The sequence below is a fragment of the Syngnathoides biaculeatus genome, chromosome 3 (assembly GCF_019802595.1).
Source record: "Syngnathoides biaculeatus isolate LvHL_M chromosome 3, ASM1980259v1, whole genome shotgun sequence".
Taxonomy (NCBI): domain Eukaryota; kingdom Metazoa; phylum Chordata; class Actinopteri; order Syngnathiformes; family Syngnathidae; genus Syngnathoides; species Syngnathoides biaculeatus.
In genome coordinates this window covers 15,924,757-15,950,545 of record NC_084642.1, presented here as the reverse complement: position 1 = coordinate 15,950,545, position 25,789 = coordinate 15,924,757, and the positions used below count along the sequence as shown (strand labels likewise).

The window sequence follows — 25,789 nt, the reverse complement described above, 5'->3', positions numbered from 1 at the left end:
GTATAGCAATTTAAAGCCCATTGTAAGTAAATTATGCATTTAAGAATTTCATGAATTGCACATGTACAAAGGCTAGGAACCACTTGTTTCCTTTCCATGAGTGTGTTCCAACCATGTGTTCATTGTGTAAGTATACCCATGCTCTCTATGACAAAATGCTTGCTGTTACCAATTAAAGACTCACACATCTGCTCATCATTATTGCAGTGGGGGTTTAAAAGGTAAAGGAATAGTAGTGTTTTAGCAGTCATACAACCACCTGTTGCCCCCATATGTGTATACGTGTGTCTATGCTACACAATGAGAAAATAATCCAAGATGGTATGAGAAATGAGGTGTATTTTACAGTACATGCCTTTGCAGATGGTAATGTTGATTCTGGAGGCCTCATGGAGGGCTGGCCTGCTGCAGGCCAGGAAACATCACTAGCACTAGGGCCATGTGGGACCTCTCCATAAAAAAAAGAGACGGGGAAAAAAAAACCTTTGAGATTTTTTTCACAGCTCATTGTAAGCAATCAGGCAAATAGAAACTTGCAGCGGTGCAGCAGGCAGGCAGGAACGGCTGACGTTGGACAGACCACCACGTCTTTCAGCTTCCTCTCAGAGAAGACCTGCAGATGCGCCTGACCAGTAGCCCTGCATCACTTCGACTCCACTGACAGACAAACCCCAGGGACCAGGACACTCATGTTTTTTTGACGACGCTACAGGTGTTTTAAATCGGAAGTTACAATGCTGCCCATTGTTTGTTTAGTGTTCGTCCTGGCTGGATCGGGGCAGGCTCAGAGTCAGACCTCAAGGCGGGAAGGCTCAGCCACACCGTGGCGGCAGGTGATCCAGTGGGAGAACAATGGTCACACGTTCAGCCTGCTCAACAGTGGGTCAGAATACGTTCCAGCCGGGACTGACGCCCAGGACCGAGATCACCGAATAGTGGTGGCTGACACTCGCCCTCAGTCATCCCGTAGACTGCAAGGAGGAAACGTCCGGAGACAGGCACCCTCAAGGGGATCCTCTGAGACAATTCGCGGGCAGGCCAGACATCCTTTTGGTTTTGGGCAGGTGCCTGATAACTGGAGACAAACATCAGGCTCCACAGGTGGCACATCCTTCCAGGGTTCCTCCGGCACCCGGGTCAGACAATCTGCAGGCTCCTCATCTTCCTACCCTTCATCACCTTACAACATACCGTCCTACCCTCAGTATCCTGTTCCTCAACAGCCTGCCTATCAACCGGTGCCCTTTGAGCCAAGTTATGCAGAGGGACCATACAGGAGCTATGAGCCACCCTTTCAGCCAGTTCCCAGAGGGGGTTTTATTGGTGGACCCTACGGCAGCAGCCAGGGTTACACCGGAGGGGGATACGGTGTTGCCCCGGTTCTGCCTGGCTCACAACCTGAATTCACAGATGACGGTTACCATTTCTACCAATCTTACAGCTATGGGGCCAACCCTGCGGCACCCCAACAAGCTACCCAACCTGTCCAGCCACCATTCTCAGATGGTCTGGACCGCAGATACACCCACAGTCTGTACAATGAGGATCCAGGCGCCTCCATCCCTGACAGCAGAGTGGACCAGCCAGGACCTGCTGGTCAAGCGCCGGTACGGAGCCCTCAGTATGAGCAGTTCCCCCCGTTTGCAAGACCACAACCTCCCTTCCTGCAACCTGTGCCACCTGGCAGAAACTCTCCGAATGCCGCCATTGAGCAAACCAATGTCGGGAGCGTATACCAACAAGAGCAAAGAGGTAAAATATGGCTGTTGTTATATTGCACATGGAGTAATTTTGTCAAAAAGACAAATATACAACCTTTGCGTGGGGAGTTTGCTTTCCAAAGAGGTTTAGGGCTTTGAAGAAGACTCTTAAGTTCTTTAAATATTTCAGTCAGACAGGCTAATACTTCTCTTGCAGCCACTGAGGGGATTTTTGCCCGTCATGATTCCTTACAGGAATTTGAATGATGCAAAAGTTGAGCACTCGCTGTCCCCACCCTCTTAAGTATGCAATCATACTTTTCAAGCATGTTTATCAGATGTCGTAAGCAATTGCCGTGAGAGACAGGCTCACTTTTCTATGAGGGAATCAGGATGTGAATTCATCTTGTTCTGGCTGTACTGTTTTTCTTAAGAAAGCCCAGCACACAAGAAGCACTGTTTGCATGTGGAGGTGGGAGGGCGGTGAGTTCTGCATGCTTCACGTGCAGTTTGGTAACGGCAATGGTGACCTCATATGAGAGGCGGGGCTCGCTCCTGCACTTGGGGACAGGACAGAGTAAACAAAGATTGAGAGTGGTCTGTTGCATTGAGAGGGGGTGGTTAAAACAGCAAATGACCACTCCCCATAATGAAGGGTGATATGGAAAGTCCCTGCAAGTCTTCAGAGGCAGAAGTCAATTTACCCTCTGTTGCAAATAAACAAGTAGTACTTAATATAATTTCTTTTTTCCAACCAAACCCCTTGAATAATGTACGGTGAGAGATTTCCAATGTTTGTAACGCAGAAGCCTATTAACGTTCAGAAAGTAACGCAACACATTTATATTTTTGTTCTTCTGGTCTACCCTTACATCCTCGCATAAGCTTCATTCATTCAGCACCCAACAAGCTCACGCCGCAAAATGACATCATGAGTGCAGATGTCTGAGTGAGCTCTGGCCCAGATTGCTCGGATATGGGAGTGACAGAGGAGTTAAAGCTTTTAATTATGCTGCTTCACAGAACACAATGAAGCTGTTATAGTACTGATTCAGAATTTTTTTGCAATTTCAAATTGCTCCCAGATGTCTTAATAACATCTCTGTAACATGCTTTCATAGAAATACCATCAGGATAAAGAATTTCAGCATAACTTTTCACGCTATCACTTTCCACTCCTGTCTCATGCAAATGAGCCACTGGTCCTTATAGCGAGCAGATGATGGCTACAGTTGAGATTGCAGAGGTTGGGATTAGCCAAGATTGTACTCGCCCACAATGTGAAGAATAAAATGTGCAATGTGATGACACCTTTGAGGCATGTAGCTCGTTTCCCCTAAAACTCAATTCAGTCATCCACAGTATGGATTCCCTAAATTTTTCATATTTGTATAAACTGATGCTTTTGAATTGGGACTACTGTTTAGCAATGCAATAAATAACAGAATTTCATTCCACCTTATTGCAAACCAATGCTTTCCACAAGGTTTAGGAGTGTGTTCATGACTTTTTTTTACCATTTCAAGGAACGCATTTGTGAAGTCACACTAATGTTGGACAACAACACTCGGCTATCAGTCTCTGCTGTATTTCATCCAAAAGTGTTCTACTGGGTTGAAGTCAGGATTGTGCAAGGCACTCAAGTTCATCCACATCAAACTCTAACATCTATGCCTTTATGAACCTTTATTTACCCCCTGATGCACAGTCTTGTAGGAACAGGAAGTGGGCCCCTTGAAACTTTCCCCACATAGTTGAAAATCTTTCAATTGCAGCTTCAGCAGTGCTGATTCGGGGTCTTGTGACAACAAACAAGACACCAGCTGAAGTGCCGACTCAATTTTATCAAAATTGATGAATCGACGGCTGAAGTCTTTGTGTTTGCAGTATTTCTTCATCTTTCGGGTGGCCTCTTTCTGCCTGGCTAGTGTAGGGAAATGAGCGACAGATTTGTTTGACATTTGTCTGGAGAATAAAATCAGCTTGGATTCTTAATGCCCTGACATGTACACAAACTGATCTTTCCCCCGTCCATTCACATTCTGCTCATTCATACGTGAAAATATGTCCACAGCAAACGCAAAATCACAAAGCCAGTTCACGTCACTCAGCTCTGGAAATTCATCGGATTTCCCCATCAACTCTAAATACTCTCCTCTGTGCAGTAGCCGCCCATTCTTGCAGTGACTGTTTGCTAGCATAATTTGCATGCATCATTGCAAAGTGACGGCGGCTTCTTGGCATATGAGACACACATCCATTGATCGGACTTCAGTGAAAAAATATTTCTTGTCCGCTCTATTAAATACTCGGCACTCACTATCCACTTTTCTTCTCTATGGTCCACCCGTTTTTACAGAATGGATCAAACGGCAACGAGAAATTGAGTGAAATAAAGAGTACATTACACTCCAACAAAGGTCCACCAATGTTCAGTGCGCCATCTATTGGGAAAACGCTGGCATTGCAGGGACAAGATGAATGAATGATGAATGATTTAGATTTTTTTTAAGTGGATAAGTGCGGCCCGTATTGGAAAGGCTAAGGGGCTGTAGTTTACCCATGTCTGGAAAGAGAAGGACATCAACCTGACTACAAAAAAGTACAAAGGTGAACTCTTAGGAGTTTACATCACGTCTGGATATTGTGTTTGAAGACAAATGGGAAACGACAGAAGTGCTGACATGCACACTCTTGGTACGCTACCTCCTAAAACGGTGGACCTGATTTTATATCAGATCGTTTACAAGGCGACACAGTATGTCATGAAAGCTGTGATAAAACTATGAGTCACTTGTTCGTCTTTAATTTGACCTCAATAAATGTGAAATACTCAGATGTGTCGGCTCACCGTTTTTAGCTTAAAAGTGTCTTAAAGCCAGGCCTGCATGTCCTTTTTACAACTTCTTCGGTATATAAAATGGCTGGCAAGGTCTCCAAAGCGTGCCCCACTTAGAGCGTAATATGTGGCATTGTCACATGCTGAGAGCCGATCAGCTTTGGTCCCTCCAAACACTTCATCCCTATAAAAGAGACCCAATTTCTCATTTCCAAAGATTAGCAGGAGCAGAGAACAAAGTCTTTTCTTGGGTGGAAGAGAGAGAGAGTGAAAAAGCAAAACTGTGGTGGTCTCACACGGCTCTTATAATGTTTACATGGGCTGCCCCAGAAAGTGTGTCCTGTCCTACTACATCGGCCTCATGCAGCGAGTGAGTGGTGAGAAAGGATGTTTGCATAAGAAGCGCGTTAGCCTAAGCCCTTATTTAAATTCACCTGCATGCTAAACACTCTGCAAACAATGTGTCAAAACTTCTTACCTGGTTCCAATAAGCACAAAAAACATTTGACAAGTTGGTCAAAATAGTGTCTGGTTTTTATACACTGCTAAAAAAATAATAATTAGGTAACACATCAAATAATTAAATAATTAAAGAGGATTGTTAACATGTGATTAATTGCTAGGCTAGTGTATAGTACGATACTTACATAAGAACAAAGGGACAGCAATAAGGATTTTACATTTTGCCCTGTATTCAGGTACCATTACAAATTAGAATGGATGGCAGCATGTGTTCAGTTTCCTGACAAAATGTCCATAATGTTCCTCAGATTATGTGACAACAGGTTTGGCATCTCTGCTTATTTCAGTAAATACATGAGACGGTCTCTCTCTTCTTTAGTTTTTGTCAGTGAAACGAACAACCCAAACTTGCTGTTGTAACGTTCAGAAAGACTTGTCAGTGGCCTACTTTAAAACAAAACAAACAAACGACAGCAGCATTGTGAGATTACCTTTGTTTTTCTCAGACCCGTTCATTCTTCTCCCACCGCTCTTGAGTAAACTATGACAAACTCACACTGAATAGCAATAAGCCCTCCCTTAAACTGCCTTGCATGTTTCAACGAAAAATTTCACCACCAAACCCCAAAAGAACTCATCTATGCAGACATACTTCCTTAAAGGTTAACTTCAAATGGCAAGTTTATCAGATTGAAAACGAGCGTCGAGGAACATCACATCACATTCACCAAGGCAGCGTAACATCATCTGGATAAAGCACTCATAATAAGTTACATTTAGTTACAGGCCGAGTGTGTGCATTATTTTCTCTTTTGGGAGGATTTTACACGCATAGAAAATGCGACCCTTTGGCTCAATCACCCCAAACTCACCCCTGGTCTGGAAAGGCCTATGGAGCATCTCATTAAAAAAAGTGTGATAATCATCTGGAATGCACGGTAATTAGAGGCCGAAGGCGCAGCGCACCACGACCCATTCTTGAACCGTCGACCCCGTCGCTGTTGCCCCCTCATGTCCTCTATCAGCACTTTCATAAATGCCAGGGAATTAAAAATTGATGGCAAATATACGATGGGGCTGGAAGGGCTGGATTGCAGAAAGATTGGAAAAGTTGATCCCTGTCAGATGACTTGACATATGATGATTTCCTCAATGAAATCTCTAAATTTGAACACAATCTTTTATCACAACCTATGTTTGGATGGCTGATTAAGCGGATTTCAAAACAATTTTCCAGTTAAAAATAATGGAATTTGGATATGTTCATTCATGTGTCAAACTGACACCAGTAGAGTATACAACTTTTAGTAACGGCCAGGCAATTTGTGAAATACCGTTAGCTTTTTAACATCAACTATCATTCAAGTTTATAGGGTAAGAACTTCAATGACAAAAGATTTGAAGCGCCAAAGTTGAATTCGTTTGGATTTCAAAATAACATTTTCCTTTTGTGATCAAATATGAATTTGCACTTCTTTGTTCCAGAATACAAACTGTCCCCATCCTAATGTTATCTTATGGATGAGTGGCATACAAGAGTAGTGAACAGAGTTTTTTTTTTTTTGTTTTGTTTTGTTTTTTACTTTGCATGTAATTCTACTTCCCCGGTCATAATGAGGTCTTTGTTTTCGTAGACGTTGCAACTGCGGCAGAGTGCCAAAAATGGCATATATCTTCGAGCAAGCATAAGTCTTACTGCGTGTTGGTCAATTTGGAAGACCAAGTCTGTCCAACGCTGGATGTTTCGGCAAAGTGAGCGTGTGCTCTTGTAGATGTGCCCGGTGGCATGACAATCTGGTGGCCAAAGTCAGTTTAAACTTACACCTGGTGATACCATTTCTAACTTTTAGTGCAGCTCGTTTAACAGGATTTTGGTGAATTTGACTTTTTTGCGGATGTGTGATGGATGTCAAACATACTCCTTTCATAACTATTTTAACGACAGGCATGAAACCCTCTGAATCATTGTAGAAATCAATTCATTAAATACCTTTTATTTATTTTGTTGTTGTTCTAATCATCAATGGGGGGGGGGCATCTTCAGTCCCCACACTACAATGTCTTTTGTATTTTTTTCACTTTCAAATCAATCTTGTGGGCCAGATTATCCCCCATAGGAGGGCAGTTTTGCCCTTCAGGCTAAATATTTTGCACCCCTGCTACAGTGCGTCATCCCATTGATTGCCGACCATTGGTCTGCCGTTGCAAGTGCAAAAACAAATAATAATAATTCTCTACCTTGGCACTAGGTCAAACAACTGCACCTTACATACTGTATATAAATAAATGAGATAACTCGAACATCGTGTGGGGACCATTGTAGTTATCTACGGCCATTTCTATTTATATTTATTACATGGTATTATTGATTCATGGTTGTGGTCACTGAATTTATAATGAACTTTATTTCTAATCTTTTCTTCATCGATCAGGTTTGCCTGACCTGGTTCCAGATGCCAATTATGTCCAGGCTTCTACATACATCCAGAGAGCCCGCATGTACTCGTTGCGCTGTGCTGCAGAGGAAAAATGTCTCTCGAGGTAAACTTGATGTCCTCTGTGTTGATATTGTACCAAAAAAAAAAAAAATAATATGGAATTTTCATTTTCCTGCTTGTCTTGGTGCCAGTGTATTCAATTACATTACAATTCTCATCCGTAACAATCGATCTTGCCTCGATGGCTTTGTCAGCTCGGACCTCCCTCTTGTATGAGCAAAGCAACAGAAACGAAAACAATAGTTGTTACATCACCATTCAAGATGTGATTTTTACCAGGTTTATTTCTTGGGATGCCATAAGATCTACAGGTTTAAATAATTTCTGGCATTTGTCCTTAAAGACTAAAGCCTCGAGAGTGCAAAGGTCTTTATATTCCATGCTGACATTTATTTTTAATACACGGATGACCTTTAACAAGATAGCAAAGCCAAAATAAGATTAAAAATGATAATAATCTTAATTGGCCAACTTTTTTTTTTTTTTTTTTTTTTTTTACACTGAATAAAAACCGTACCCTAAAACAAGAAAAGGCATTTTGAGAGAGACGAAATTGGTTGGACGGGTATCTTAACAGAAAGCATGAAAATATCTTAAAGACTCATGGGCGAAATGGAACATAAATTGCCCTTTTTTGTCTAAAAAGGGCCTTTTCAAGTGAAATCAAGGTTTCAAAGATACCAAAATGGGCACACGGATGAGACTACCGTGCATAGTTATTTCATGTTGTTTTTTCCTCTCCAGTAAATCATCGAATGTGAATGAAGCATACATGTAGTAGCCATGAAAAAGAGGTTATTAGTTCGTGTGTTTTCCCATTTTCACCAAAGTATACTTTTGTTAAAAGTTTGAGTTTATCGACAAAACGAGTATATTTAACTATAATGTATTTATTTCAAAACGAACACATTTGTGTTATTACCAGACTGTCATCACGTTTTAGTGCATTGTTGTAAGCTTGTCAATTTTGGTGAGAATACAGTATATGGGTTTAAAGGTGGAACACAATCCCCCAAAACTCACTTTTTACATAAAAATAATTACAGTAATTTCCTGAAGGCTACCATTTAAAGAGGAAATTCTTAAATTTAACCTTTTTATTTTATTAAAATAATTCACACAAAATTTTCACCAATACATTGAATCTCATACACCCTCAGGGTGGTAATCTTTTCCAAAGCAGACTGGCGCTGAACTAAGAAATGAAGTCCAAGAGAGAAAATGACAAATTTGAACGTTCTAAATCAAGGTCAACTCTGTGGGCTTCAAACCTCTTTGTTAATTCAATGGTATGCGTGGAGAACCCCAGAGTTTCAGCCTTTTGCCCGACTCTCCTCTGAGGAAACCATTGAGATGAAGACAGAGGACGAGCGCGCAGCCATCCCTCAAAGCCCTTTCATATCCTGTCTGAGTTTACGGCAATCACCGCCAGATGGGCTGCCATAATTTGCCATACACTCCCAGCGAAACAAGTGTCGCAAGATGAATGTGTCGGAACGTCCATGGTTGAGGTCGCGGCTTGTCTTTTTTCGCACAAACGTGAATCCCTGTCATTGCAAGGGCTTGCCTCTAAACACGCAATGAGATTGTTGTAATTTTCAGGATGAACCATTTACAATCCTGCTAGGGAACCTTTCCAAGTCTTGTTGTAGAAATCATCCACTTTTCCCCTGTTTATCCTTCAGCTCTGCATACGCACCAGAGACCAACGACTATGACGTCCGAGTGCTGCTGCGCTTCCCGCAGAGGGTGAAGAACAAGGGCACTGCTGACTTCATGCCGAACAGGCCACATCATACCTGGGAGTGGCACAGTTGCCATCAGTAAGCACTTCACAGGAAATATGTTTGGCATAAGCATTATTTAATGTATGTGTTGATGTTCATCTGGCAGTTGTAGAAGGATAGTTTACGGTATCTGAAATTGAAGATTCTATTCCACTACCAATGAAATTATCTGGCATTCTGTAATGTAGATTGAGATAAAGCTAGTGCTCCATATCAGTTATAAAATAGAAAACACAAAAACAGATGGAAATGATACATCAGCCAATCACGCAATTTTGCAATGTAATGACTGCTCTGCTATAAAATGCTTTTCATACAGAAAGACAAAGAGCATCTGAAGTACTAATATTGTGACAACAATCCCCAAAAAGCTAATTCATTAGTTATCTGTCTTAAATCAAAAATAAATATTAGCTAGATAGGAAGATATAACAATCCCTTAATTACTCCAAAAACAGCACAGAACATGAAGCATCGGGTCTTTACTTTGACAGTCCAACAATGCAAACAACACTCAAACGTTTAGCGTATTTACTCCAGAAACAGCATTCTAAAGATTGCTAGGAGTTGCTTTGTCTTAAACATTAAAAAAAAAAAATCATTCCATTTGCTGGAGAGGCTAAATAAAGCACCAGTAATGTTCTTACTTTGAGAGATCACCAATCTTGACATTTTGAGCAGCACTGTACTATTATGATCATAAATTATTATTTATAGGCAATTTAAACACTTTCACTTTCTCCTCTGTATTCACTATTAAGGTACAACAACATTGTCATCTGAATGGGTGAAACCTAAGTAACGTTTTCGTTTTCACGGCTCAACAATTCTGGAAAGTTGCACCCAATGCCTTGAAAAAAAGGTATGCATGAATTGGCCACCAAAGAGAAGTATAATACCGTAGTGCAGCGATTTTGGTGATCCTGAATGACCTGAAACAGGTGAGGTTTAGTCTTATTTGACTTCAGCCTGAGACAAAAAAAATAAATTTGCTTTTGCGCAGTGCAGGTAAACTTCTGACTTCAACTGTAGATGCTACTCAGTCCATTTGGAGTATCCTAATATGAGTTATCATTCAACTAGCAGACGTCAAGGAAAGTTATTCTTTTAAGTACACGTGCAATTCTTTTTGATTCAAGTTTAGTTTGACAGTAAACTTCCACTGGGAATGACCTAAGAACAGCTAGCATTATAAAAAAAAAAAAAAACTCAAGGAACACTGTACGAGACTACTTGGTTATATCAGGTCATATATATACCTTAAATACTCCTTATAACTTAGCATTCTGTTCAAGTAGATTGTGACTCCAGTTCAGTCACTCCAGACATGTTGCTCTTTTTCACAGGCCTTCAACACAGGCAGATCAACAAGCTTATATGCCGACATGCCAAGATATTTTACTGCCTTGATGCCAATTTATGCCACATATGCCAAAGATGGCGTAAGAACTCATTGACCTTCTGACCAAACGGAGTTATTCTTCTTGCTTCTCTCTATCTAACTAACTCCCGTCGAATCTTTGCCGCAGAAATACTGTTTGTGCAGGAAGTGCCCCAAAATAAGCGTCCCGACACCAACAACATTGGGGAACAAGGTTTTGCTACATAAACGTGAACTAACAAAAGGAAATGTTTTTTCTCAATAACCTAAATTCTTCTTTACTCTAACTCACTCTGTAATTCAAATAAATAAACAACAAAATTAGTATTATCACTGGCACTTATAGCAGCGACATAACTTTTACCCGGGTTACCTCCATCAATTTGGGAGTTGGCTCCACATCAATAGAATTCTTGGTTTTGACAGGACCCCCATCTAGGTGAGTCCCTTACAAATCCCACATGAGAACACAAAGGCAGATTCCTGTACGCCTTGTACTATAAAGACATGTTTCTGGCGTCCTGAGCTCCCTCAGTGGAAATATTTGACTTGGCTCGCCGAGGCCCCTGGTGAAACAAATTGAATGTCACTCAGGAATTCCGTGTGAATTAAGTTGAGGGGGTGTTATTGCTCTCGTTTTTATGACGTTATATTCCACATCTACGCTCTTGCCAAGACTCTGCCCAACCATCCTCATGGAGAAGGAATGCAAGTGACCAATAGGAGATTGGCAGTGTTGTTGTTGTTTTTTTTTTTTTTTTTGTATTTGTCAGTCAGCAATGACACATAGCAGAGGCAGCTCCCACGAGGCAGCAAGCCAAGGCAATCATTCCACTGACTGTGTTGACAAATCAATCCATTTTAAGAAAAAATTCCTTTTATTTTGTCTGCTGTCAATCCATGACACACGATCACGTAGCTGCTTGAGTGCCACAGCAGGAATATGGGTTAGTGGGGCACAGTGTTAGCTTATGAAAGATATCTCTTTCACAAGCTCTTACTGTAAAGTCTGCTGGCCTACATTTCTATTCAATAACCACTCCAGATGGTAACTTTATTCTCACACATTTTTCCCAACATGGTATGCCTGAGAAAATGCCGTCTTGTGGTGGGTGAATGCCTTCCTTTCACCTTAAAACACGAACAAACGTAGGGATAAACAACACAATAAGGTTCTCCAATAATAAATAGCAGCTTAAAAATCATTTGATAAATCTACAAGGTAATATGGAGAATAGTTTCTCTATTGTTTCCATGGTAACCCGATATGTCCTAACTTTTCGTGAGTGACATTATTTATTGATGGACACAGGAGAACACAGAACATATTGGGAAGCCTGCAGTTATTACAACAAAGCAGCAGTATGCTAGTTGTAAAACTTGCTCTGTATTGCATTTAACTGATTTTGAACTGCATCTTTAGCATTAAACCAACAATAGAACAAGAAGCAACATTCAAATCAGTGAAGACTTTATTGGGTTGTATAACGAGAAAAATATTGTCATTGCTACTCCAAATCTTTTTTCTGTCCGATTCAGTTTTTAATTATTCTCATGTTTAATGAAAATTCAGCCAGACAAAAAAAGCTTTTGGGGGATAGACAGATGGACAGAATGGACAAGGGGAATATGGGGGTGAACCATAACAGAACAACGGTCAGACACGCCAAATATGTGACCACAAGTAATGTTACAAGAGTTAAGACAAGATAATCAATGAGCTAATCCCCTACCAACCCATCCAGCGACCAGTAGAGGGCCCGCTTTTATCTGGAAAATCTCGCTGTCTCCCGCAGTGTCAGAGCAAGTCAACCATCATTTTTGCTCGATCGTTCGTCTTCTAGCTCTTAATGCATTACACGATTGGTCGTGCGCGGTACTACTTGTAAATTATGTTAATTTGCTTCCCAACACCAAAATTTCCCAGTTTTAGCTGTTTGTAATATTGATAGTCCAATCAGAACACATCTAGTGTCATGTTAAACTGCATTGGAGTTAGTTACTCAAAAAGGGAAAATACATTGGCTTGGTATTACACATGATTGATTCCGAATTGCGTCTTTTCAGGTGAAAGAAACAATAAAACAAAATGGCACCTTTAGTCATTTGATGAGTGCACTGGGTTGTAATAAGGAGACTAGCATTTTTGTAGTTGTCAAGGCGACCCCATGTCTCCTAACTCTAAATACTTTACAATATTGGTGGTGCAGCGATGGCACATTTCATGTTGTGTTGGCACTAGACACGTACGAGTCATAATCTTTGAAAGTTTCAGGTATTTCTAAAGGGTTATGAAACATATTCTGGATTAAATGTAATTGATGTTGATTTTATTTCATTTCAAGTTAAAGCAATCCCAAGGTATCCTAGTTTTAGTGATTTATAATATTGATGGTCAAGTGAGGACACATCTTATGTGATGTTAGTAGGAGTTCCACTCTGAACATCTCACGTAATTAATCAGATAGGGGTTTCAATTCAGCTCAGTATATATATATATAAATAATGTTAAATTGCTTCCTTTTAAATTCAAACAGAAAAACACACGTAGATCCCATTATAAATAACAGGTTAAAAGACCACACTGAGTTGGAATAAGGTCAGTAGCATTTCTACAGTTTCTACGGTGACCATCGATGTCCATCCATTTTACTAAATGTCAATCTTCACGAGGGTTACGTGTGTGCTGGGTCAGAGTAGTGGGAACACCCAGAGCTGGTCGCCAGCCAATCGCAGGGCACATGGAAAGAAACAACCTAACACACAAGCACACGTGCACACACAGTCACATTTATGGGCGATTTAGAGTTTTCAATGAACTTACTATACATGTTTTGAGGATGTGGGAGCAAACTGGAATACCCGGAGAAAAACCACCACTGTGCAACCACGTTGATGTCCTGCATTTTTAATGATTTATATTGTTTTTGGACCACCCAGGACACAACTCACGTGGATGTCCTGCATTTTTAATGATTTATATTGTTTTTGGACCACCCAGGACACAACTCACGTGGAACGATTTACATGCAAATCAATCGGGGAAGGTTTGAAATAACTTCAAAACGGTAACACAACCTGCTCTGTATTGCATATAATTAACTAACCCTCTAATTGATGCCTACATTTCAAGTTAAAGTAACTCCAGATGCCCTAGTTATTGATGGACCAACCATCAGTTGAGTGTGGCTCAAATATCTCTGAATGGTTGGAGTAGTTCCTTCAAAACCTGAAGTTAAAGCAGCAATAAAACATTATCACATTAAAAGTGGCTTAAAAGTAATTTGACGACTACATTGTTTTCGAATCAGTAGACTGGTATTTCTACAGTTGTCATGGCAATCTAGATGCCCTACTTTTAGTGCTTTATATTAGTGGACCAGCCAGGACAAGTCTCATCTCGTGTAAGCACTAGTCAGCAGTTACACCCTTCTCCAAAAGTATTGGAACAGTGAGGCTGATTCCTTTACTGTTGCTGGATACTGAAAACATTTGGATTAGACATCAAATGATAAATGTGAAATAAACAACTGCCCATTTATTTCCAGGAATGGAGGCAGGGAGGACCCAAATATTTTACATCAACAGCAAAAATTAAGGATTTAGCCTCCCTGTTCCAGTACTTTTTGCAAGGGATGTAAAATGTCAATTACTTTCCATATAATCTCTTTCTCTTTCAATCTATCACTGCTATTAGGTTTTGTTATGGTAGGGGGAGCCCATGAGCTAAAATAGCATTTCCTGCAGTTTGGTTTGAACGTAATTCTGTTCCACCGAGGATCTTGTGTCCCGTGGCTATGTGACATTTACAGTTCATGGCAGCTGGTACGTGTAGTATGTCTTCATGTCCTGCCTACGTTATGTGGATTGGCAGGCAACTGGGAAGAAAGAAATTAGTCAAAGCAACCTAAGAGCTGTGAGTTGCCAAGACTCACAATGAGGATTTGAAACCTCTGTGTACGACGATGACCCGCTATCTACATTGTTTCCTTCCAACATCACAGCCTGCAGAGCTTATACAGTATATATAGTCAGTAGATGGTTTCAGGAATCCAAAGGGTACCACCTTTAGACAAAGTTCTACTTTCCCACTTCCATGTTTTCACAATTTTCATGCATGCCCGCACACTTTTGTTTAATGACACTCTTGCACATGGGGTTTCCAAAAATGAAATACTGCAAGGCATGCATTTGAATTTCATGCAATGCTTTGATCAGAGACATGTTTGTAACACGTGAGGAAGTAAACGGTCACCATTGAAAAAGCGCAGTAACCGTCACCCCGTTGACTCTGCCTCACTGTTTCAGTAAAATGTTGTGAGAGCATGCAAACATCATAATAAAGCAATATTTATGCACTCAGTTAATGTGACTTCACGAAACCTCACTGTTCCATGTGGAATAATTATTCCACATGAAAATAAACATTCATGTTATTACGTGATGCTTAATGAAATATATTGTGCATTATATTCCACCATGTGCTGTATATAGAAGTATAATGAGACTATTTAACTCACACAAATGTCACTTGAGAACGTTTCTATTGACCTCTGAAATCTCATTAAGTTTCAACAGGGATTATTAAACGGAACCAATCAACTTGAAGGCAGCGTAGTGAAATAGTAGTTAATGCATGTGCCTCACAGTTCAGAAGATCTGGGTTCAACTCTCGCCTTCCTCTGTGAAGTTTGCATGTTTTCTCCTGAGCTTGCATGGGTTTACTCCAAGTACCCTGGCTTTCTCTCACATTCTGAAATAACACAACAAGGCTAAATTGTCTGTAGGTCTCAATGATTCAGATCTCCTAATCTGCTGAAGCTGTGTAAATGAACACAAATAAACAGCCTGTACAAAAATACATAACCCCACGGAGAAACACAAGCCCACGTATAATGCAAGTCTTGTGTTTCAGATACATGCTTATTTACATTTGCAAAATGTGTAATGTGTTGCTATGTTACTAATTAACGTCCCTTGGCTGTGAACAATCTTGTAAATGTGTGAACGTCATGGAAAGGCATTACACACACAAACAACGAGTTCACAATACTAACAAAAACAGCTTAGCATTTCGCCCCAAATGAGCGGAATCCTTGTTTGCACCCTTGCTAAGCGAAGGCTCTTTTTCTCGTTATTGGCAGGCACTATCACAGCATGGATGAGTTCAGCCACTATGACCTGTTGGAGGTCAGCTCGGGTCGCAAAGTAGCTGAAGGACACAAGGCCAGTTTCTGTCTAGAGGACACAACGTGCGACTTTGGACACCTAAAGCGTTATGCGTGCACCTCACATACTCAGGTAATGCACCACTTCACCATAAATTACTGTTTAAATACAGTATATAGTCAATTGCAAATAACTGATGCGTCCTTAAAACAGGTTTTAACAAGTGAAAGATGCCAAAGCACTCAAAACCTAGACTAAGATACCATTTGGTCGGTGGTCAGTCACAACACGAGCATCAACACTAAAGCCCCAATTCCAATGATGTTGGGACATTGTGTTAAATAGAATGATTTGGAAATCACATTCAACCTATTTCATATAATAGACTACAAAGACATTTAATGTTCAAACTGATCAACTTTTTTGTTTTTAGGAATTTATCTTTAACTTATTTTACAAATTTTATGGCTGCAACACTTTAAAAAAAAGCTGGAACAGGAGCCATGAAAGACTGGGAAAGTTGAGGAATGCTAACATGTTTGGAACATCCCACAGGGGAACAAGCTAATAGGGATCAGGTGGGTACACAGATGGGTATAAAAGGAGCTTCCCTGAATTGCTCAGTCATTCATAAGCAAAGAAGGAGCGAGGTTACAAACTTCACTAACATTTGGCACGTCCACTAATTTATTGTGTTGTCACAGTGAATTCTTGTGCCACTTTTTCAAGCTATTTTTTTAAGGTCCTAGAAACCCTTTTATAATGTGTGACGTCAACCAAAATCCCATGATGCACAGGACAGTACCTTGATTAACTGTACTCACTTTAAAGAATTTTACTGTATGGTATGTGGTAAATTAGTTTAGAATTTACAGAAATGTTTAACAGTGCAAGGCAGGGCTCAGCAACCTTTTTGAGGCTGAGGGCTACTTCGTGAGCACCGATCGTATGAAGGGCTACGTGACCTGTTTGCGGCAAATTTCAGTCTCAGTTCATTACATGTACATAAAATATTTTGGTTTTAATTTAATGTAGTAAATGACATTACATGTATTTTAACATTTTAATTCACGTAAGCAAGTCAGATTCAGAATTTAAAGCACAAATAATAGCAACAATTTGTGGCCTATGGTATTTTTAGAACATGCCTCGCAGGCGTCTTATATGGTCCTCGCAGGCTACCATTCGCCCGCGGGCACCACGTTGGTGACCCCTGGTGTAAGGCATGACCATCAACAAATTGTGATGGGAATCAAAATATTTGCGTCATAAAAGAACCCTAAAAACCTATAGTAATAATAATAAGTTGAGAATGAAAAATGTTACTTTTTTAAGTTGCTTTTTTCCCCAAGTAAAAAAATATTACTTCTTTTTCCTTTAATAATGTATAGTTATTGATTTATAAATGGGGTTATGAACAAAATCATAAGCGCGAAAAAATATTTTTCTCTTAGCTGTTAAATTTACCACATTTGCTCATAATTTAAGTTTTATGATGAAATATTACAATTTATTTGAATATTATAACTGTATAGCGCATGTACTGTGAAAATTTAGGTGTAACTTAGCAAGAAAATGTAAAACCTGGATGTCATGAGACAATCCATATGATCTGTTTGGTCAGGGTCTGAGCCCAGGCTGCTATGATACCTACAACGCCGATATTGATTGTCAATGGATTGACATCACAGACATCCAGCCTGGAAACTACATATTAAAGGTAAAAACTGAGTGTGACTCTCTTGGGTTATTTTTTGTCTGACAATATTAGCATAGAGACTTACTGTAATTCTCATTTCTCTTTTTGTTTTCAGCTCAAAGTCAACCCCAAATTTCTGGTGATGGAATCAGATTTTACCAACAATGTGGTTCGGTGTAACATCCATTACACAGGACGCTTTGTTACGACAACCAAATGCCAGCTCGCACAGTAAGTCAAGATGATCAGTGCAGTAACTGTTAGCAATTCAAAAAATCTGTAGGACAGGTTTGTCTTTGATAACTCTCTGGAAATAGCCAAAATGACCCTAAAATTGTCTCTTCAGACCAAATTGTCAAGACGATTCAAATGTCAAATGTCATGTTTGAAAATTGAATGGATTGAAGGGATGAATTTTCAAATGAAAATTGCCATTTTTGGTGATGTAAATGTTCATGAACATGACCGCAATACCTTCAGGGAGTTATGGTGTTTGGGCTCGGAATAACAACACAGAAATAAGTACAAGAAGAGGGACAATCCATTTATGGACTTTCTTTTGAGCTTCACAGATTGTCCAGGTGTACCTAACGCATTGTCCAATATGTGAGGACTGTAAATTAGCTTTCATGTCATGTCACCATCCACTGGAGCACACTATAGAAACAGCAACTTTTTATGATGGCTCTGTGGAGAGCATTAAAGTGTATCGAATCACTTATGAGTTATTAGTGGGCTTAATGGCTTCCCCGGCCAAACTATTTGATGATTTAACAAATTATGTTCTCATTCTTCAATTAAGATTAATGGGCTCTGCAACTTTTCGCATTCCCCACCCCCACCCCCTCCCCGAACAAAAGATGCAGGGGTGATGAACTTTTCCCGAGCTCAATTAGCAGCACGGAAGACTGAGTAGTTTGAAGTATGCTCGCAAAAGCGTTTCCTATCTTTGATGAAAGCAAAGTGGAAGTCATGCCTCACTTTGTACGGAAATTAGTCAAAAGTGACAGAAGCAGATGTGTAGAGCCTGACCTCCATTTATTAAGAAAGGAGACAGTATGTTTATGCAAAAGCATTCATTTAAGTTGAGCTCATCTCTACAGTCATCATCATGTCTACATTCATTCACATCATGAATAGTCATGTTACAAATTACCCATCAAAAAATATCCTCATTGTAAATGGAAAAATGCATTCAAATTCATTAGTCACTTTCCCATCATGCCATTTTGAATGACTAAAGTTCGACGTACTGCCAAAAGCTTGTCACTCGTATTGATGTCCACTGGCGAGAGGCTGACTTGCACTATATTTGTTTACGGAGCAGATGTGTGGCAAGAGTGTGAGTCAGCTGAACCTGTTGTCCTTTATGTTCCATATGGGAACAAAAAAATTTCATCGCATTGCTTACATTACATGTCTATTCAAAATCCCAAACTTTTTACCTAAATTGTCATAGAATAATATGTCAAATTATTAAAAATCTGTTGATTTTAGACTGTACTGTTTGTATTCATCCAATATTTGCAAGACACAAATCTCCAGCTCAATTTTTTTAACTTGTCAATTCTCAATACTGCGACAGAAAGGACTGGAAGTAAACTAGAGAACAACTGGGCTATTCACTTTTGCCATGCGTTGCTGTTTACTGGTGTTTCTAGCTGTAAAGGTGAGATCACTGGAGTATGCCAAGGTACCATTCCAATCGATAAATGTGAATCTGGCTTCCATTTTCATGAAGGATTGTAAAAGCAAAATGAGAATAGTTTAGTTCTCTTTAAATAGCGTGACATTACACTGGGAAGACAACATATCTCCAGTGCTCATCAGTCGCTATTTGCACCATCCACAATTTAATATAGTATGCAGGTTTTTTCCAAATGAAATAAAATTTGTCGATGGATGTCAGGGGGCTGATCGAACTTTTTCCCGATCGAAACACATTTGTCAATGCGGGGGGTGAGTAACCGGAGTGGCGTAGCTTCCCGCCACTGCTGTAATTCACCCGCCTTTGGCAGGTTAGAGGGGGGTAATGTCAAGGCCGACATATCTCACCAATGACTTAAAAACAAACAAACATGAGAACATAGAATAAACAGTAAAAGAGAAGCATCTGGAAACTGTATACAGTCCATTCTCTGTCACAATCTACTGCATTATTTGAGGCGATTTTCTTCTGGTTTCAAATGAACCCATCCTTTTGCTCCAGAAAGAAAACTGATATGACCCTGTTTTCTTAATATAAAAGCTATGAAGTAGAATCCAAAAATGTATTCAGGTATAGTCAGGCTAATAAATTATACAGTACACCTACCTCAAGTAGAGCCCTGGTTTCACTGTATATGTATACATAGTTGACATATGACCATTAAAGCATTAACAACTAACCCCATTTGAATTATGTTGATAACCAAAACAGTAAACAGTCTCTGCAATTGATTAAAGCAATCTTTTAAGAGAGTTCCCAGCAAAATATTTCGATTTCAGGTTCTACGGAGCAGACAAAAAGTGAAATGCGTTTGCCCTACACATTTTTGTTCCGTGTCATTCTATTCTTTCATTCCATGTCCTGTTCATCAATTTTTTCTCCCCAAACATAAAATGCTGAAAGATGTCCTCCACACAAATATAATACCCTGCTCTCCATTGCAGGTCTTGATCAGGCACTGGAAGCCCAAACCACCACACAAGAGTGACCCAGACTCCTCTTCCATCGGAATGTGAATGGAACTTGTCGGCTCGCTGTAGTTGTTTGTTTGTCTTTGCTGTTTTAATTTCATTTGCGCTGTCTCAGATTTGGGGGACCCCATATTGCGATGAAGTGGGACCCACTTTTGGCACTGATTCAATTGGTTTGTGTTTGTTATTCTTAGACAGGGGTGGGCAACCTATAATCCGTGGACCATATATGCCCTTTCCATCCCGACCCAAGAGCATTTGATCCGAAATGGCATCCAAATTCTAAATGCAAATAACATCTAGTAGGGCAAATGAAATGACAACAAATGCACAATATGTAAACAAAAAAATGAAAAAAAAAATTTGATTTACAAGATTTTTACCTGCATTTAATATGGTCCTCAGATGCCCCCCACTCCTGTTTTAAGTGATCATATTTTATAATGAATTTTTGTTCGCTGTTATTACGAGTCAACTTCAACGTCCCAGCAGACTCATCATACTATTATCATCCTAGCATTTTGCTTCCAGACGCTGTGGAATCTTGTTTTATCGATTTTAATAATTGTGTGCCATCAGGTCAGACTGCCTGCAGAGTTTCCATTTCAACTTGGAATTAAAAAAAAATGATTATAATGGTGAAAATGATGGAAAATAAGGAATAATGAAATTGGGTCTCTGAAATTGTCTGTTTTTTGGGTTGTGGTTACAATGGGTCAGGCTAGACTGAGTGAATGTGTGGTGCTCATCTTGTCTAATGTGTTGACGGTACTTATTTTTACCCTGAAAAAGTCATGCCAATTTGTTGTTTCCAACTTGTCATAAATCCTTAAATAGATGCCCTCTCTTAGGGGCAGAAAATGTAATTGCCTCCATTCATCAATGATATGGTCTAAAAGCACATCCCGTGGGGCAAAACAAGAATTTAGTCAGCCACCAAATGTGGACGTTCCCCGACTTAAAAACTTGAGAAATGATAAAAATAACAAGCCTAGGTATACATCAGCTTTTGAAAGACTATGGCAAATTATGGTGGAAAATAAGCATTTTTCTCACCTTCAAACAAAATTTCTGTAACTTCTTCTTTAAGAGGGTTAGAATTAGCCCTCCACCTATTACCTCAGTTAATGGCACCTGCTTGGACTGGCTATTATTATAAAAGACACAAACATAACCAGACACAGTCAAACTCTAAACTCCACTATGGCCAAGACCAAAAAGCTGTCGGCACCAGAAACAAAATCGTCGACCTGCACCAGGCTGGGAAGCTCAAATTTGCACTAGATGAATGTCTTGTTTTGAAGAAATCAACAGTGGGAGCAATTATTAGAAAATGGAAGACATACAAGACCACTGATAATCTCCCTCGGTCTGCGTTCCACACAAGATCCCATTTAGTGGGATCAAAAAGATTAGAAGAACCGTGAGCAAAAATCCCAGAACCATACAGAACGACTTAGTGAATGACCTGCAAAAAGCTGGGACCAAATTAACAAAGGCTACCATCAGGACACCGTTACAGTACAACCCCAGGGACTCAAATCCTGCACTGCCAGACGTGTCCCCCTGCTTAAACCAGTACATGTTCAGGCCTGTCTGATGTTTGTTGGAGTGCATTTGGATGATCCAGAAGAGGACTGGAAGAATGTCATACGGTCAGCTGAAACAACAATCGAACTATTTGGTAAAAACTCAAGTTGTTATGCTTGGAGGAGAAAGAATGCTGAGTTGTATCCAAAGAACACCAAAACCTACTGTGAAGCATGTGAAGATGAACATCATGCTTTGGGCCTGTTTTTCTGTAAAGCGACCAGGACAACTAATCCGTGTAAAGGAAAGAATGAATGTTGTCATGTATCGTGAGAATATGAGTGAAAACCTCCTTCCATCAGCAAGGACAATGGAGATGAAACGTGGCTGGTTCTTTCAGAGTGAGGATGATCCCAAACACATCGCCCAGGCAACGACGGAGTAGCTTTGCAAAAAGCATTTCAAGGTTCTGAAGTGATCTAGCCAGTCTCCAGATCTCAATCCATGGAAAATCTTTAGAGGGAGTTGGAAGTCTGTTGCCTAGTGACAGATCCAAAACATCACTGCTCTAAAGGAAATCCACATGGAGGGATGGGCCAAAATACCAGCAACAGTGTGTGAAAATCTTGTCAAGGCTAACAGAAAAACTTTTTTCTGTCATTGCCAACAGAGGTTAAATAAAGCATTGCGACGAATTTATGTTATTTACCAAATACTTATTTTCCACCATAATTTGCAAATAACATCTTTTAAAATCTGACAATTTGCCTTTCTGGATTTTGTCACATAGATGAAGTAGATCCATGTTGAAAATTACAGGCCACACTTCATTTTGAGTGGGAGAAATTGCAAAATTAGTGGCTAACTAAATTCTCTCCCCCACCCCTTCTATATATTACCAAATTTCCTCAAGGAGTTGCCTTGACTAATTGACACTGCACCAATTGCTCCCAAAATAGGGACAGGAACAACTTCAGTTCATAGACGCTATTGTTCCCACAGAATGCCGTATCTCCACAAATAATGGTCTCTACGTTTAGTAGACGCCTCATTTCTTTGAAGGTTGCTTCAGTCTCGGGAGAAATAACCACCTCTCCCCAAATAGATACTGTAATTATTCCCGTTCGTAGGCGCTATTGTTCACACATGCGCGGGATGTGTCAAAAAGGTTCCAGGACTGGTTTCACAAAATACTACAAGTTTTCCCTTTGAAGTAATCGCCCTGAAGACTCGCACACTTTGCCAGCCCTATCTTGCACATCTTCATGCCCTGTTGGAAGGATTCTTCCAAGATTCTCCACAGCCACAAGGTCATTCACGTCTTTGAAACTTGTCACATTGATGACCCCTTTAAGATCCATACAGAACCACGTCCGGTGAGTAGGGAGATTGAGCTAGCATGGAAAATGGTTTCTCTTCTCTTCATGATTTGTGTTTGAGATTTATATCTTTCGTGAAATCAGTCCTGGAACTTTTCTGACAATGAAAGGAATTGATTAGTCACGCGACATATTAGCCTGCCTTGCTCTTTGTTTGACTGCATTGAGAAAATATGGTAAATCTCAGATGTATCACATTATCATCTCATAATCTCGTCGTATATAAGCCATACTTGCATACCGTGGTTTCAGCCATCACAACCACATATACTACAGCGATGGGGGTTTTAAATGATACCTTTAGATGAGAAAGTACACAACTCACAAAACGTTAAGAGATTTTTGGCTTTGGGGTGAAATTTCGGGATGAGCCTAAAATATACAATACCTTTTGCAGTTGAATTTAATTGGAGTTTTGCTAATCTTATGAATGCACGTGTACAACTGTTCAATATTTCAGTACTTTTTGCACAATTTGCTGCTCTCTAGGAGCTAAATAGCAACATTCAGATCAGGTGTTTGAGCCATGAGTTGACCAAAATATTTTCAAGGTTAGCCATGACTTTTTTTTAACCTTTCTGTGAGTCCTCCAGTCTCTGCATGTTTGTTGCAACCTGCATTTTGCCGTTCAGCTCCTTGTTAACGATCATATTAAAGTCATATTAAGTTAACTGCAAAAGTAAGAATGCATTTTAGGTTTATTGTGAAGTTTCACCCCAAAGCCGAATATCAGGTTTTCTGAGTAGGGTACAATTCCTTACCATTATCAACTACTGGCCTGGCATGCATATTCCAATGTTTTAAAAAGAAGCTCAACCTTAAGGTGCTCACTTCTAAACAAGGCTCATGATTATTGTATGTAAGCTGTATGTTTACACTGTCTTGTTCAACTTCCAACACTGGTCTGGTGGCACATATGGTCATCGATTCCTTTTTTTTTTTTTTTTTTTTTTTTTTAAAGAAGGTATAAGCAAATATTCCACTGATGCATTACTGACTTTAAACAATGGATAGGTTTTGAAATAGTTGTAACTATTGCTTTTGTTCAGTCCATGTGTTTTATGGGTTATCAGAATTTGTGTGTGACCTTGTGGGTTGAATAAAATACTACAAATCAGTATTGTGGTGCAGTGTGCCATCTCCACCGACTTCTCAAACGGATCACTGGACACTTCATTAGGTACAGCCGCCTATTTTAATCTTTATAGAGACATGTTTTTTAAAATAAGTCTTATCGTGAATATCTTTGGATTGCACTGATGTGCCCATTTAGAGGACAATTCTCCACAATAACGGTCATAACTTCACACAGGCTGCTTTCCAAGACAATTCCGCGGGTTTCTAGACTAGAACTCTCCTCTTTACACAAGCTACAGGTAGTGGTTTGAATTAAAAAAAAAAACTCTGACTGGGCCTTTAAACACACATGCAATATTTAGCACTTTAAAACTCTCTCTCTCTCTCTATCTATCTATATATATATATATATGTATATATATATATATATATATATATCCCAGCTCATGATAATCATGTTTCCAAGAAAAGAACTTGTAAATGCTTCCATATATTGTACAATATATACATTGCACAGCATGTGGTGTTGGTGTTCATGTGTCACACCGAGTACATCAAAACCACAAGCAGGCAAAATATAAATAAATAAAAAGTAAAAAGCAATTCACGAGGGTATAAATAAATTAAACAATGAGTTACAATTGACTTACAATATTGTATGGCAATCCACATGTACCATCTATGAAAACTGTATGAAAAATGTGCATATTTTTCAAAGAATTAATAATTATATACTTCATGAAACGATGAGCTTTGAGTAACATATCTTGTCAAAGTCACTGATTACAATGGTGTATTTTACAAAGTACAATTAAAGATTTTAAAAAAATGAATCACTGAATCAATACATAAAAATAATGAAAAATGTGTAGTAGACGACTAAGATATAACATTTACATAAACAATGCACTTAACAATCATATATTATATATGAAAAAAATGAGTTACCACGACAGCAACACTGGATGTAACTTTAATAAGTCACAGAATGTTTCCCCCATTTTTTACGGGAATGCCTAATATTACATAGATAACTAATAATGCATGCATTCCTGAATGAATGCTTAATTAAGTAGATAAAAAATGCACTGCCAGTGACTTCAATAAAATACAGCATTTTTCATGTCAGCTTATATTGTATCTGACTTTCACAAAACCATATTAAAAGGAAAAGACCCGGAAAACAAAACAAATACTACTATATTCAAATAAACTCTTTATTGGATTCAGATATACTGTGCATGACAGAGACGCAGAGTAAATGTCTTTCTCGGAGCCGATCAATCAGGCCGATAAAAACGGTATAAAGTCTAGTTATTATTATTACTATTTTTATTCTGTTGTTGACTTAAAACTATATTATTTGACATAATATTGTTTTGTGTTTCCTAAATTAAATACTATTTTTGTTTTTGTTGTTCCAGTAGTACCCAGCCTCATCTTCTCATCTTTTTCGGACTTTTGCAGAGTACAACTTCCTTCTATTCATCCCTTTTATTATACCGCTCATCCTCATTAAGGTTGTGTGTGTGCTGGATCCGAACCCAGCTGACTCCAGGCAGGAGGCCGGGTACACAATGGACTGGAAT

General features: G+C 39.5%; 1 protein-coding gene across 1 annotated transcript; it reads left to right on the top strand.

Annotated features, from left to right (window-relative positions):
• Positions 1-526: 526 nt before the first annotated feature.
• On the top strand, positions 527-24,243 carry loxl1 (lysyl oxidase-like 1). The gene is made up of 7 exons (XM_061815221.1): positions 527-1,752; positions 7,434-7,542; positions 9,185-9,322; positions 15,812-15,968; positions 17,461-17,556; positions 17,651-17,766; positions 20,188-24,243. Exons 1-7 carry the CDS (start codon positions 735-737, stop codon positions 20,192-20,194), a joined length of 1,641 nt encoding a protein of 546 aa, XP_061671205.1. The 5' UTR covers positions 527-734; the 3' UTR covers positions 20,195-24,243.
• Positions 24,244-25,789: the final 1,546 nt, after the last annotated feature.

Coding starts and splice junctions, on each gene's coding strand:
- loxl1 (XM_061815221.1), top strand. CDS start 735: ATGCTGCCCATTGTTTGTTTAGTGTTCGTCCTGGCTGGATCGGGGCAG. Junction 7,543..9,184: donor GAGGAAAAATGTCTCTCGAG/GTAAACTTGATG, acceptor TTTATCCTTCAG/CTCTGCATACGCACCAGAGA. Junction 9,323..15,811: donor GAGTGGCACAGTTGCCATCA/GTAAGCACTTCA, acceptor CGTTATTGGCAG/GCACTATCACAGCATGGATG.